The sequence below is a fragment of the Alexandromys fortis genome, unplaced genomic scaffold, assembly GCF_014885135.2.
Source record: "Alexandromys fortis isolate MF-2015 unplaced genomic scaffold, M_Fortis_MF-2015_v1.1 scaffold_13, whole genome shotgun sequence".
Taxonomy (NCBI): Eukaryota; Metazoa; Chordata; class Mammalia; order Rodentia; family Cricetidae; genus Alexandromys; species Alexandromys fortis.
In genome coordinates, this window is record NW_026067908.1 from 725,152 (window position 1) to 740,519 (window position 15,368).

At 51.4% G+C, this 15,368-nt stretch overlaps 1 protein-coding gene across 4 annotated transcripts in view; it reads right to left on the bottom strand.

Annotated features, from left to right (window-relative positions):
- The window catches only part of Trabd2b (TraB domain containing 2B), a 195,211-nt gene extending 182,438 nt beyond the window's left edge, over positions 1-12,773 (bottom strand). For all 4 annotated transcript variants that reach the window (XR_007590734.1, XM_050136284.1, XM_050136285.1 and 1 more), the window contains exons 1-2: positions 12,633-12,773; positions 10,073-10,633 (exon numbers count right to left, since the gene is read on the bottom strand). Coding sequence is in view for 3 of the 4 variants with exons in the window: in XM_050136284.1 (XP_049992241.1) it covers positions 10,073-10,633; positions 12,633-12,734 (663 nt within the window). In the remaining variant the exon portion in view is untranslated. The remainder of the gene's footprint in view (positions 1-10,072; positions 10,634-12,632) is intronic.
- Positions 12,774-15,368: the final 2,595 nt, after the last annotated feature.

Sequence of the window (15,368 nt, forward strand, 5' to 3'; positions counted from 1 at the left end):
GTCCTAAGTTCCTTGCTTGTGCTCTCTCTCCTTCTGCTCCTGATTTGGACCTTGAGATTTCAGTCCGGTGCTCCAATGTGGTTCTCTGTCTCTGTCTCCTTTCATCGCCTGATGAAGTTTAATATTCAGGAGAAATATTCAGGATTTTCTTTGGGTTCTCCTTCTTATTTAGCTTCTCTAAGAACCCGAATTATAGGTTCAATGTCCTTTATTTATGCATGCCTGTTTTCTACATACTCCCATTCTGGCACCTTGGCTGAGCTGGCACCTTCTTCGTGGACCACCCTTTCCATTCCCGTTTCTCAAAGCACTTCAAAGCCACCTCTACCAAGAGGCTGGCATTCCTTTCTCGCCACCCTCCCAGCAAAACTATTCTGATGGACGCCAAGAACACAAAATCATCTCCAAGACCAGCAGCTGGCCTCAGCATGGGTACTCGACTGCCGGGTCAACCAAACATCCCAGGCAAGATCAAGCCCAGTGACTGAGTGTTGTGACTGGAGGGGTCCCAAAGTACATCCGTTTACCCAACCCATGACCAGCCCACAGCCCTTCAACCTGCCTATAGAGCCCGGCGCTCAAAAGTGGCCAGAGTCTAGTGATGCCGCAGCCACATCCCTGGGGATCAGGGGACATGCCCATCGTCCCAATACTTGGCCTGAGTGACTAGAAAACAAATCTGATACCATTCCTGAGCTCAGTGAGCACACTGCAGGGGAAGGGTGGATGAAGCCGGATGGGGGAGGGGACTGGGGGAGCTGATATCCTAGCTGGTCTAGGACAGAAGGAAAAGCTCTAGAGACTGCATGCAACTGGGACATAAACAGTTGGAAAGACCACTGACAAGTAGACTTTTGTCACTTCTCCAACTTAAGGCCAATAAGGAACCTTATGGGAAATAAGGCTTTTAAAGCGAGCCAGATTTCTAACCGGCCTTTCTCCGCTGTATCTTTATCACTAAATGGGTCTTTCCAGTGGAACCCAAGGCTTAGACGACTAAGCCTCACAGGCACAGTGAGTCCATGGAGATAAGAGAGAGCAGAAAACTTTAAATACCCCTGATAGGGTGGAAGGAGGGACTGGATAGGGGTTGGGGCAGGGGTGACATTATTTTTGCACTAGAAATTCTGGGCAGGGCTGTACCCTCTTCTGTGAAATAGAGCTCAGAGGTGCCTCCTGGCTTCTGGAGGTGTACTGCAGTCAGGAGTGTGTGTGTGTGTGGGGGGGGGGTGCAGTGTATGCTGTTTTCTAGCTTCTCTTTGCCTGAAAAAGGAAGTACCCCAGGCAACCACACATGTGACCACATCAGTGTGGGGTGTTGTCTGTGCCCACCTCTAGCTCATGTCCGTGCACAGTAGGAGGGAGCTGGAAACATATCGTTCACTGATTGTGATTTTACATATGAAAAATAAAACACTATACTACAGTACTTTAGACCAGTCAGTCCTCCCAGGACAGCCCATGACGCTGAGAGATGAGGAGACTAAGACGAAGACAGACTGCATAACCTGCCTGGGATTATTTGTGGTCCCAGTAAGCACACTGAAGGCTTCCCAGTGAAGGGGGCTGCTGGACTGAATCGCCCCATGTAACTTTAAGTAGGAATGAATATGGGGTTCTAAAGGTAAAATCTACCAGGATGCTGCTGAGAATAAGGAAAACCAAGGGGCTTGTGCAAAGAACACAAGTTCACAGGTCACAGAAAATGGGAAGGAAACCTCCAAGGCTTCTTCTTGACCTTGACCCAGTCAGAAAGAGAGGAGTCAGAGAATAAAAAGTAACCAAGAAAACCTGGGTACTCGAGACAGAGAGATGTGTACATGTACTATCTGCAGGACAGGGGATGCTGGGGAGGTGCTGACAGGTTCCCCCTGGGACAGGGAAGAAAAACAGCTCCAGCAACAGGTGTAGAAAATGCACATCTCAAGGCCAAGGCTGTCCTGCAGAAATGGCCCCGGGGCCCAAGCATTTATGAGCCCCCTCTGATGACTTCCTGGCTCTCTTCAAAGGCAGCCAGGCATTCAGAGTGGGCCAAGTACAATCAATCCTTTCACAACAAGGTTCTAATAGTCAGCCACATCGCTGCACCTAAACTCAAACTACTAAACCGTGTCCATAGGAAGTTAGTCCATAACCCAGTGACCCAGGATAAGTCTTTCTATGAAGCAGCATTTGTTTGAAGAGCGGGGGATTTTAACAAGGACAGTCCATTCAGGTGAGAAGGAGCTAGTTAGTCAATAAAAACTGGGAAAGGGCCCTCAAGGAGCAGGGGAAGCAGAAGATGATGTGTGTGGCCATGACCAGGGACTCTAGTGATGGGTGGGGAGAGGAAGCCTGTGCCAGTCAATGTCACTGGAAACCCCAACCCAAGAGGATCGCAGAAGAACAAAATTAGATGTTTGCACATGAAAAGATGTTACAGAGGGACGAGCCTGGGGATGCTCTGGCACTTGGTGGGAGGGGGAGGGCGGGAATGACAAAATATTCTAGGCTAGGGAGTAATAAGTCCAAGAGAGATTCATGGATGCCAGGAACTGAGATGCAGAAGCTAAGACAGCCTCATCTTTCAGAGAGGGTAGCCAGCAGCCAGCCAAAGGCTACCCCCACAGAGGTGGGTTTCTGACCAGGAATACACTGGAATCAGTTCTGCAATCGCTTGTGAGAACATGTTGGACTAGGCTAGAATCAGGAAAGAAGGCTTGCCCAAGTAATAAAGTCAAATATAGAAGTGCTGAAAGAATGCCATAAAATTCCATAAAGAATTCCATGGAGGGCAACACTACACGTGGCATAGTCATAAAAGAAATCTCCGGGTCAAGTCTGCACCAGTTCAGACCTAACAGCACTCTCGGAAGACTTCCTGGAAGAGGTTAACTTTGAGCTGAGCTGCAAAAATCAAAAACTGGGGGCATCCGAAGTAGAAAAGTAGGAAATTCCTGGAGAGGGAGGGGGCCCAGCAGAAGTCACTGTGTTTCCAAGCTTGGGGCAGGATATACCACGTAGATTAAGCAGCCTGCGGATCCTGGAGGAGCAGCCTGGCGAGACGGCTTGGCAGCCAGGAAGCCGAGCTGAAGGCTGGGCCACCGGCTGCCTGTGGATTAAGTGGGTGGACAGAGAGCCAGTGATGGGAGATAAAAGGAGTGAAGTGGATAATATTTAGAAGCAAATTCAAGGGGGAAAGAACGTCAGCCGTTGGGCTGGCAGCTGTGGGTGCTTGCCAGCATTCTTCAGTTTCCTCCCTAGAAAAGCCGCTTTACCAGGCAACCTCTTCCTGGCTTTGAGAGAAGTCCAAATGGGAACTATTAACAAAGGCACGCGCTCAGTTTTATCTCCATCAGAAAGTGCTTTGGCGGTAGGGAAGGCTTTCTCTGTGCCTGGGAGTGGAGAGAGGCTTGGGGGGTTAGGAGATCCGACATGCTCGCAGATGGGGCTTCTTGGAATTCTTGAGAAATGGCCCCTTCCAACTCCAAGATTTTAGAAGTCTGTGTTGATGAGCTGAAAATGCTTCAAAGCTAAGAGGCTAGGATTTCATGACGTGAAGATTCTTCCGGTCCAAAAAATGTCTCAGAGCTGAAGGTTCTAAGATTTCACCATTCTCTGGTTCTCTGAGCCTCAGAATTAGAGCTCCTGAATAGCCCTGAGCCTGGAAGTTTTGCTGTGAATTTCTGATCCAAGCATCATCACCTCCAGTTTGGGGCACTCACTGTCCTTTGACGGTGGTGTCTAAGCAGTCCTGTGTTTCTGCTTCTGAGTCTGCCACCCGAATATCAGGCTCCCATGTAGACATAGATATCAAGGTCTGGGATCAGTCAGGTCCCAGATACAGAGCCTGAAATATCAGCAGAGCCTTTTTTTTTTTTCACCTGGACCCAGAAACAAAACATGTGTACATATGAAGCAGGGTCACCTGAGGGACTGCCCCACCATGTGACAGATATTCCCAGAACAGATCCTGGCTACAAGGCTGTGGGTGGGAGACTCAACAGGGGTGGTGGGCTGAGGAAACACTACTACTTTCTAGACATAATTCTAGAGCTACAAGAAGCCCCCTGGGGCAGCCTCTGCTGAATGGACCCTGGACCAAGAATTCAGAGAGGAGACAGTGCATGTGGCCTGAGGTCTGCCCGGGTATCCAGTATCCCTCCACCCTAAGGAGAGCACTTCAGTCTCACAGAAGGGCCAGCTCAGGAGCCCAGCCATGTGAACCGGAGGGTGGCCTGCTGCAGAAGCTCAGAGAGGCCCCAGACCTCAGAACAGGCATTCTTAGAGGATCTGGGAGATAGCTACCAGCTCTGAAAGCTTTCCGACACGTGACAGGGAACAGAAGGAAGGGCAGGGTCTCTCGTTACGAAGGGTGAAGGACCACTAATATTCAGATACTGTAGGGCTGAGTTTCCACCGGGTGAAACAGGACTTTTGTACCACCTTACAGGGCACAAAGCAGCACATACTCTTAGGCAATGAGCTCTCAGCAGGCAAAGCCTATGCCGTTCATTCTCGGGTCTCTGGTCCACATCCTGCGTCGCACTGCACTGTGTCTGCTCGGGTTAATGGGTGAAAAGGTGAAGGAAGGAGGGGATCTTTAGTGAAGGAGAAGATCAAGCCTGGGCAGGGAGGGGTCAAGCAAGCTATGCCACGCGAGCTGAGAGCCTCTTGCTGCTCTGCAGACACTCCCAGCCCCATTCTACCCCCCATGAACCACCAAGTTCCTGAAAGGTAGGTATTAGCCAGGGTTCGCCAAGGACAAGCCTGCCAAAGATGGATGATAAGTCAGGCTTAAGGCTGTGGTGTGGGTTGGCTCAGGCCCCCCTAAGATAAAGGGCTAGACGTAAAAATTACAGCAGGCAGAACGGGGTTGGCACTGGGAACTGCCTAGCCCAATACTGCCATGGAACAAAGGAGGCAACTTGGGCCCATGGAGGGAAAATGATTTTTCTGCAGTCATTGGCAAAGTAGAAATGGGGGGGGGGGTTGCTTTGAATCACAAATCCTCATGCGATGCGTTCAATGCCCGTGTCTCTTCAAAATTCACACGCTGCCACCTAACCCCCAGAGTGATCAACTTAGGGATGGTAGGCCTCTGAGAAGAGACTGGTTTGTAATGACAGAGTCTTGTGAATTACTGACCTAGCTAAGAGGCCTGAGGGAAGTCACCCTCATGTTAGGATTCAGAGAAGTCCCATCTATGAAGAACGAGCCTTCACCACAGACTGAATCTTCTGGTACCTTGATCTTTCCCTTCACAGTCTCCAGAATCATGGACAATGTTTACAAAGGACTCCACATAAGGTGCCTTGCCATAGTATCTCAGAGGGATGGAAACAATCCACTTGATTTGGTGTCTGAAGCAATGCAGTGGTTAAAGTTTATGAGAGGAGATCCATTGCTGCGGTTTATGCAACCTTCCTTCAGCCATTCATTTTCCCCACCATGCTGGGCCACAGAAGGGGATAAAGGATGCACATCAAGGGTGTGGACCATTAGTCATTCATCATTCATCACCCTGCAAATATTTATAAAGCACTTCCTACCTATTGATGAACCAGACACAGATTACTATATGGCTATACATAAATGCAGAAGACCTTTCTGTATTCAGCTGTGTAGGCTTAGCCTCATTTGGGGGCTACCTTCACAATAGTTCTGTGGGAAACTGGTGATGAATTCCAGGGAGATGGCACCCAGAATGTCTTTGGGGACTCCTCTTTTAGAATTACTTTAAGATTCAATTCATAATCCAGAGAAAGAAGTTTCAGTACTTTTAAATTATTTTTCTTTTTGTATTTTATAGTTTACTTTATCAATAATGATACACCCACACATACACTTATTCATGCACACACACCATACACATTTACGTAGATACAATTTCACCATATAGTGTCATGAACTATGAAAAACCAAAATCAGTCCCCTTTTTAGATACCTCAAGAGCATGGGTTTTAGCAATGAACATTCCTCGGTCTACTGGGCCTGTCTATGCAACCATAGCCAAAGATCCAACTTTTTCAAGTCTCAATTTACAACAGATATGACAATAAAGCTTTTGGCACTTCCCTGGGGACTAGAGTTAATATCCTTTGAGGTCCAGTGCCGCACCCAGCACAAAGAGGGAGCGCAGCATTTGATTCTATGATTCCTAACCCCGGGAGGAAGAGACTGAAGAATTTCATGAACATTTTGTGCACTTTCAGCAGGTATGCTCCAGAGTGCTGGCTCTTGAATGCCGGGGAGCAACAGTGCATGCTGGTAAAGCCCAGCAGTGGGCAGCACAGCATGAACCTTGTTCTCTTACCAATAGATGGAAAAACCATCTAACTCAAGGGTTCTCCCCATATAGTGGGAGTGGGCAGAAGCAGGAGGGACTGAGAATCGTGCAGTGGTTTAAAGTTTCCTAATGCTGCGACCCTTTAATGCAGCTCCTCATGTCGTGGTGACCCCAACCATAACATTATTTTCTTTGCTACTTCATAACTGTAATGCTTCTACTTTTTTTGGTGACAGAGGTTTGTAAAGAGGTTGCAACCCACAGGTTGAGACCAGCTGCCCCAGAGGGAGTAGTGGAAGCCAGCACTAGTCCCTGGATGCAGCAAGCAGAGCTGTTAAGGACCTCCAGGTTCTAAGACTGCCATAAGATCTGGCCTAAAGGATTAAGCATCCCAGATTCCCCAAATCACATGTTCTGCAGCACCAGGGGTTGAACCCCCTACCTAAGGACTCGTGTACAATGAGCTATGTATCCCTATCTAGCCTGCTTTTTACATTTGCACTTTGAGACAGGGTCTCACTAAGTTGCCGGGGCAGACTCTGACCTCAGTCTGTAGCCCAGGCTTGAACTTGCGGTCTCCTGCGTCAGCTTCCTGAAGAGCTGTGATTATGGAACTGTGCCAACAGGCCTGGCTCTCCACCACCCCTACCATAACCCAGTTTGGCTTTGTTCAGCAGGGGTTGGACAGTGACTATGGCTGCTGGCAGAAGGGTATACCCACTTCTCAGGCAGCTCTCTTTTTCCCCTGCCCTGGAGCCCATGACTCCCTGCCAAGCACAGAAACTACATATAGGAAGTTCTTCAGTCATTTGGAGTCCCCATGGACTGGCTCTGTTCCTTATTAGCCATGTGGCCTTGGGCAAGTCATTCAACCGTTCTTGGTGCCCACCTAAGAAAGCCAAAGGGTTACAAGGAGAATTCGGTGAAATGGAAAAGCACGTGGAGCTTCCTGCTGGGTGCCTGGCACCTGCAATTGATTAGAATGGTCCTATGGAATGTCAGGGCTGGAAGGGGCTCTAGAGATGACCTCATCCTGGTGTCTGATTTCACACGCAGGGTGAACTGAGCACAAGGGAAGGAACTGACTTGCCCAAGGTCACATGGTAAAACCTTGGTAATACTGAATCTAGCACCTTGAGTTTATTTTTGAAATCAAAGGTCGAAACCTGTCATGAGACCCGCTTGCTCTTCCTGCAAGCTGAGCAGTTACCAGCTTTAGGCTCCCTCTGTCCTCCACAAGTCCAATTTAAAGTATCTTTCTCTACTGAGCAAGCAAAAATACATATTTCTACCAAGAAAAAAAAGCCACACATAAAATACTTCAAAACATTATAATTAAAACTAAATAAAAAGAAAGAAAACTCAAGCCTTAGCATCAAAAAGCTTAGTCTTTTAAGCTTTTTTCCTCATCTTCCTCGCTCACTGCCCACCCCCCGATTCTGTAATAACAGTACTGATTCGAGGAAAGAAAAAGTCCTGATGCACATAACTGATATTTCAGTACAATAACACATCACAGATGTTCCTATCGAACTGGGCACGCATGTATGCACAGCATTTTACTGAGAAAGCAGTTACATTGCTGATTGTCAGGTTGAGGGTCCTGACTGACCTCTGCCCAGGTTCTGATTGCTACTTTTTCCAGTCAGCCTGCTGCTGCCCAGAAGGATGAAGGAGCAGTTTCATCACCTCCCTCCAAAATGCTATCAGGACAAATTGGTGCCGTCAGGCTTTCAGGCAGGTGGTGAAGGGTGTGCAGATTAGGAAATGAGAGGACTCCTGTTTTCTTTTGCCTGAGCCTTGTTTTCTACAGCCCTTTCAAGAAGCTGGACCCAAGAACAATTTGAAGAGCGGGCCCAGGCTGGTGATGGGGTGGGAGTGTTTTTGCAACAGAAACTGGAGTCTGTTTGATCTTCAAACATGGGCTTTGGAGACTGTCAGCGGGCTCCTTGCTGGCCGATGAACGGCTCGCAGTAACTTTTCCTAAAACATAAGCTCGCACACTCTGCAGCAAATGTTTTCAACCCACCAGAGCCGTCATTTGGTTGAACAGCAGTGTTTCCAGACTCCTGAAGAAAGATAGTTTTGTTGTTTTAAGAGAGACAGATTAAAGCCAGGGACTGTTTAACCAGAAAGCTCCAGGGCTCCCTTCAGCCCTTGTCAGGTTTCTCTCTGGTTGGTACAAAAAGGGTGTCAAGCATGATAGTAGATCCCCCCCCCCACCTCCCAAAACTAAAATAGATATCTATGGAGGCTAGACATGAGGAATATGGGCAGAGAAGCCGCCCACCACAAAACTGCCTCCGAAATGAGATGGGCGGGTGGTGAGTGCTGGGGGCCCCTGGACCACTGATAATATCAGCTCACGAGGCTGGCAAGGAGAAAATCACTTCAGAAGAGGAGAGCCGCTCTGTTCAGAGGGCTCCGCGCTGGGGCAGAGAATACACAGGATTTTCCCCGTGGAGATGGAGGCAGGCATAGTCAGAACCCTGCGGGGCGTGACTAACTGCCCCAATATTCCTGCCACCGGGCCCTCTGGGTAAGGACTCCACAATTATGGGAGAGCCAGCAGGAGAACTCACAAACCCGCCTTTCATTTGGCCGGCAAATCAATCTGGCTTCTTACCTCCCTGGGGACAATATTGCATTTCCCCTGGAAAAACAAAGGCCAGAGATCTCGGAAGGGGGATCAGCTTCAGCAGCCGTTTCCCTGGTGAGGAGCTTGCAACATCTCTGGAGCAATTGGGTCTGATCCCAGGGATAGAGTCTGGGATCTAGTCATCTTATGAGTCTATCACCCTAATGATGAGCACACACGCCTTTGAGGCCACATTTCACTTAGGGCATCAACCCAGACCCTGTATTGGGGCCTCCTTGTGGTATCCACAAGTCAGGAGTTCCCACCCGAGTTGACAGCTCTGTTCTCTAGGCACAGATTTGAACTTACTGTTCCCAGGGTCTCAGAGTTGAGTTTGGGACCAGTGAGTTGTGAATGACCTCTGTCCATAGAGACAGGCGGTTAAAGACTTTTTGCTGGATCAGGTCTCTGACAGCCAGAGACTTTAAAAGCTCTTAAGCCCCTCCCTTCTCCCCTACTCCCTAGGTTCAGAAATCAGAACTGTCGATCTTAAGCAAACACACTTCTATGAAATTATTACCCCCAAAACTCTCCTTTGCCCACTGGATGCTCCCCCAGTCTTAAGGAGGCAGCTCCAGAGTAGCAGACCTCAGCGAAGGCCCCAGGGAACTGTGAAGAACTTGGCATCAACCAGCAGACCTGTGCTGGTGGAGGCCATGCCCACAATGCCTTCCCTGCCAGCACAGCCTAGGCACCATGCCGTCCACCTCTGTGCTGTTTCTATACAGACCCACTCACAGGTGAGTGTCCAAACAAGCTCAGGACAGCCTTGAGCTCCAAGTCCCCAGGGCCTGGGAAGCCTCCTGCAAAGGGGCATCTCCCTCTTTCTGTTTTGTATCACTCTGATGCTCCCGGGGAAATTCTTTCTGCTCAGGCAAGCACAGCAGGTGGAGAGTGGATATCCCCCAACAGGGAACCACCGGAATGGAAAGAAACACCCAAACTTTGGCACGTAGTAGTTTCCCCTGACCCCCAACAAAGCGGCCCAGTGCTGTCCCAGAGCCAGAGAGAGGCTTTGGCTTGGGGCAGAAAGCGGAGGGCAGGGGTTGGGGGATGGGACCTGGCTGTGGTTCTCTGCTGGAGCAGGACAAAGATCAGAGACCAGGCAGGACCAAGACACTGTGGGGCTGGGGCTGCTGGCTAGGCTGGCATGTGGGTGTTCCTACCTGGGAGAAGTTGAGCCCATTGAGAGGATGGCACTGCTCCTCAACCCGCTCCACAGCCCCAGTTCTCTTCTTCATCTTCTCAGCCTGCTGGGCCAGGTAGAGGTCCAGCACAGGCACGCCCCGGGAGCGCACGTCCGTCTCGGTGAGCGAGTTCACCATCAGCATCACCCACACTGGCCTCTTGCGCTCCCAGTTGCCAGCAATGGCATTGAACAGGTAGTCAGCATAGAGCCCTTTGCCGCGCTGTGCTGGTGTCATCCATGAGGGCATCATCAGCTTCACGTAGTCCAGGTGGCGCTTCAGGCGCCAGTAGAGCTCTCTTGGCAGCACGTCCTGCAGGTTCTCCCCGTGGGGCAGCAGCTGGCAGCTGGCCAGGGCCGAGATGGTGTAGGGATCCGTCAGATCCAGCTCAAAGTAGACGCGGGTGCTGGCCTGGAAGGCTGCTTTGGAATTATCAGGGATGAAGTCCCAGACTCGGGTATACGGAACGTGAATGGTGCCAAACAAATAGGCTGGGGGGTGGCGCCGAATAGTCCATAGGAAGGAGTTCATGTCCCTCTGCTACAAGGAGAGAGGAGAGGCAGATCAGTGAGGCCAAAGGGAGCAAGAGCAGAGCCAGGCTTGGCACAGAGACGTGGCAGGGGTAGATGGGGCCAGAAGGCAGAGGCCCACTGGCAAGGGCTTTGCAAGCTAAAAGCTCCACACTCAAATGCTATCTTAATTGAATAATTGGCAGAGTACATCATATCACTCCCCACAGACTCAGTTTCCTCTTCTGTAAAATGGGGGTGAGGATGGAAGTTATTGGCAGGCTTGCGAAACAGAACACACATATCTGAAGCCCTCAGAGTGGTGCCAGGCACAGAGGAAGTGGGCAATGAAGGCAGGCTCTCTTTATGACTAGCTTTCACTGTGAAAGCCAAGGACTGCCACACCACCTGAGAACATTCATGCTTGGCCAAGGCAAACCTTCACCAGTAGTGTTTCATGTAGAGGGTGGGGAGAGGCGGGGGGACCAAGAGTCCTGCTCTGGCAAGAGAAGAGGAAGTCATATAACTTTTAAATACAGCCATTAGAAGACACATGCCAAGAGCACTCTGAAAGCAGAACACCTATTAAAAATAGCACACCTATAGCAACAGTTACTTCCCATTCGTCCCGGTGGGTAAGGTTTTCTTCTTGGAGGGCAGATCTGGGGTGTTAGCTACTTTGCGCCACTCGCTGAGACCATAGATGAGAAAGTGTTCTAAAACCTTGCAAAGCCAAATCAAGTCTCAATTTCTGGTTTCGAAGGAGAGGATACCATAGAATTAACCCCGAGAAATGTACCTATCCTGGGTGCTTTCCAGACTTCCCCAACAAAAAGGCCTACCTGGTTCTCTATCTCTAGGTCTGTCTTTTTCTGTGACCTAGGATTGCACGAGGGTTGTGTGCCTCGAGTAGGGGCACAAATACCAGGGCTTTTTTTTTTTTTTTGTCCCGATTAAGATTTAGAAAGAGACAGGCGTTAGGAGACTATCATTTCTCTCAGGCAAAGCCGTTTTCCATCTAGAAAAGTCTCGGGAGTAAACAGTGACCACTTACAAACTTTAGGTCAAGTCAACATTTTTCTACCTGATTCTGACATAAATGCAAAGTATTTATTATGGGTGGTGGAAGCAGCACCTTGCTTTACCAACAAGATTTGTAAATCGGGATGCACACTAGACAGTGCATACCGGCTAGCCAGCTCACTTCTTCTACACAAGGCAGGCAGCATGCTGAGCACCTTGCCCACGGCCAACCTCTGCCCTGCTACTAGGGCAGCACAGGAAGATCCTGCAATAATGTTCTGGTCTCCCGGCCTCCAGGAGTTCAGATTAGTTACCAATGTATTAATCTCTATTTGAAGAGAAGGGAATTAGGATTAGAAAATCATGAGATTCTGGGCTTGGGGAGGAAAACTGGGGGAAGCAGTAACTACTTGACCCCCTCAGGGAAATATTAGACAAGCATGTTCATTCTGTCATTTCCGTTTCTCTCCTCTGAACTCTTATCCCTTTTGCAGGAAACAAAACCTATTTGGGGACAATAGGTGCTGGGTGGGGACTGGGGTACAGAGGGAGAACACCGGGGGGGGGGAACCTATGGTCAGAAGGAGGGGCAGGGAACGAGGGGGAAGCCTGGGCAGGGGCACTGTGTGAATGAAACAGCAAAAGGGCTGGTAGAGTGTAGAGACGGGCAAGGGGTGTTGGAAAGAAGTCAGAAGCAGGCGGAAAGAGACCAAAGGGTAAAGGCAAGATAAAAGACAGGAGAGTTGAAAGCAGGCACAGAAAGGGGAAACGTCCAACCAAGACCAAAAGTCTAGAGGAAACTGTCCGCAAGTGAAGAAGGAACCGTCTGGGCTGGGCTGGGCTCAGAGTTGGAGCCCTAGAGGACGGATGCTAGGGAAGAGAGCCCGGGCTGTGCCCAGAGGGCGGAGGTGGAGCGAGTGGGCTAAAGAAGGCAGATCCCAAACCATCGCCCCTTGGGCTAGAGTGCCCAGGCAGGCGGGAGAGTGGCGGGGCTGGCGCTCGCTCACCGATCCGGGCGGCCGGCACTGTCCTCCGTCAGGGGGTTGCGGGCGGGCGCGGGCGGTGGTGAGGAGGGCGGCAAGCAGCGGCCCCGCCAGGGCGGCGTGCATCCTGCCCGGCCCGCGGGATGCGGGGGACCCTCCTGGGCAGCGCCCCCTCAGCAGGGCGGGGAGCCCCCAGCTGGGCACCGAGGATCTTCTGGAGCACAGGGCTCCAGGCGCGAGATGCTGGGAGCCCGCTGGGGCGTGGCTGGATGTCCCTGTCGGACCTGGGGGTCCCTCTGGGGCGGGGCTCCGTCTGTTGGAAGAGGGGGATCCTCTGAGGTGGGGCGGGGCCCCTCACCAGGGCGCGCAGCCGGGTTGGCCAAGCCCCGGAATTCTGCGAGCGCGCAGGGGTCCTGGAGCGCGTGGCGTTCGGGGAGCCGCGTCAGGGTCCAGGGGTACGCGGGGCTCCTGGGGCAATCCCCAGATCCCGGGGTGAGCGGGGGATCTCGGGTTATGCTGGGCACCCGGGGCGCGCAAGGGTCCCAGGGGTGCGCGGCGCTCCAGGGGGCGCGCAGTGGGACAAGTGCGGCTGAGGGCGCGGCGGGGCGGGGGTCGGCTCTGAGGTGCCCGGCTGCCCCCGAGCCCGGCTCAGAGGGGCGGCGGGCGGCCGCGCGGCCGCTGCCCGGGCTCCGCCATGCTGCTCCGCGGCCGGGAGGGAGGGAGAGAGGAGGGCGGGAGAGCGGCGCGGAGCCGGGCCGGGCGGGGGGCTGGGGCCGCCGGGCGGGGGAGGGGAGGACCCGGAGCGGGGGGCGGGGGGCCGGGGCCGCGGCGGGCCGGGCCGGGCCGCAGGGAGTCGGAGCGAGCTCGGCGCCCGGGCGCGGCGAGGCGGGGTCTGCCGGGCATGGCAGGCGCTCGCTGGCTCCGCGCTCGCTCTCTCGCTCGTTCCCTCGCACGCGCGCGGAGGGAGGCAAAGCCCGCAGCAGCCACTTCCCAACTTTCCAAACTTCCCAGCGCAACTTTTTCCTCTCCTCCCCTGCCTGCGCCTCCCCCTCCTCCCTCTCCTTTCCCCTCGCCAGCTCCGCGCTGGGTTGTAGCTCGGGAGCGCCACCGCCAGAGGGCGTCCGTCCTGATGCTCTGCTCAGTGGACCGCATGCAAAGAAGTGAAAGTCCAATGGTCAGTCAATGACAAATTTGGGGACATGGGTCAGCGTCACCAAGCACATCCGTGAGTCTTGTAAAGAATAAGCAGCCAACAGGACAGGATTTTGGTATGTCGAAGAATGAGATGGTCGCTGGCGATCCAGGGAAGGTAGTATTTATTTACAGTTTTGTGCATGCCACTGTGCCTAACACTGGCATGCATTTTCCTAGGATCTCTGCAAATGCTCTCTGCATTAAAATAAAGCATGCTCAAAGAACGTACAATATTTATCATCAGAATTCCTTGGAAACTTCCATTTAGTCAGTCATTCTCCTGTCTAGTTCCCTGGGTCCACATAAAATCCCCGTGTGTGGCTGTGGAAGGGTTAGAATTCATGTCCATTTTTTATGCTATAGGAATTGAAAAGGTTCGTAAAAATCAAACCTCTTCTGTTCCCTGGAGGCAAAGGAGGCCTTAATGATGTCGTTGGATGGAAACTTTCTGTCACTAGGCAGTGGTTGCACAAGCATTTAATTCCAGCACTCCGGAGGCAGAGGCAGGCAGATCTCTGAGTTTTAGGTCAATCTGGTCTATAGAGTGAGGACAGCAAGGGCTAAACACTGTCTTGAAACCAAACCAAAATAAAAAACAAAAATGTAAACCATGAAACCCATCTCATCACAGCAAATGGGGAGAGTGAATCAGGGCACAACACACACACCTCATTTGTTAAACAAGATAAGCACATTATCCTGGCAGCTGAGGTTGAAGGACAAATTAGGTGATATTATCAGAAGTCTACAGCTGACAGACAAGGTCAGATATGCAAATAGACAATTAGAATACAGTCGTACCAGAAGCCCAAAGAAAGGCAGGTAGAGGAAGGGGTCCTAAGGCAGTTGGAGACAGGGCAGAGACGTTGGAGGTGATCTTGAATAAACAGTCAGCAGTAGCTAATAGAAGGAAGTGAAGCAGTTGGAGCAGCCAGTGCCAAGGTGTGAAAAACGAGAGCAAAGGGCCTTCAAGGGATTGCCCACAGAAGGCAGGTGACAGGAGTTGAAGCTCTTTCTTCATGCTAGGCCTGGGAGCACACCTTTGTATATATACAGTTGTGAGAAGATACTCCACAATTTGAAACAGAAGGTGGCTAGCGCACACCTCTCCTTACAGGGTACATGGGTTGAGGGAACAAAGTGGAGGCAGGGCAGGTAGTGGGAGCCAAGGCCTGATTATAGGCCTCCTGACATCCAGCTGAGGGCTCTCCTTACCTCTTCTGCCACACTCAAGCCTCGGGGCACTTTGAGCAGCTGGAGAAAAGAGTCTTAGAGTTTGAGTGAGGAATAATAACCTGCCTCTCTGAACGAGACCAGAAAGGAAGGAAGGACCAGACAGCGACAGTTTGAACCCCACTCGGCATGCGAAGCTTCCATTTTTCCTTAGGCTGAAAATAAATACGTGTTGGCAGTTGCCAAAAGTGCAAACTACTAGGTACCTGCCGCAATTTGTTCTGCTCATCGTCTTTGTCACACCTACCTGGTGACAGATGTTGAGCTGCCCAGAGTGCTCAGAAAACAGGGTACCAAGGCACAGCGTAGCAGCTCTGTCTCCCACAGACAGAG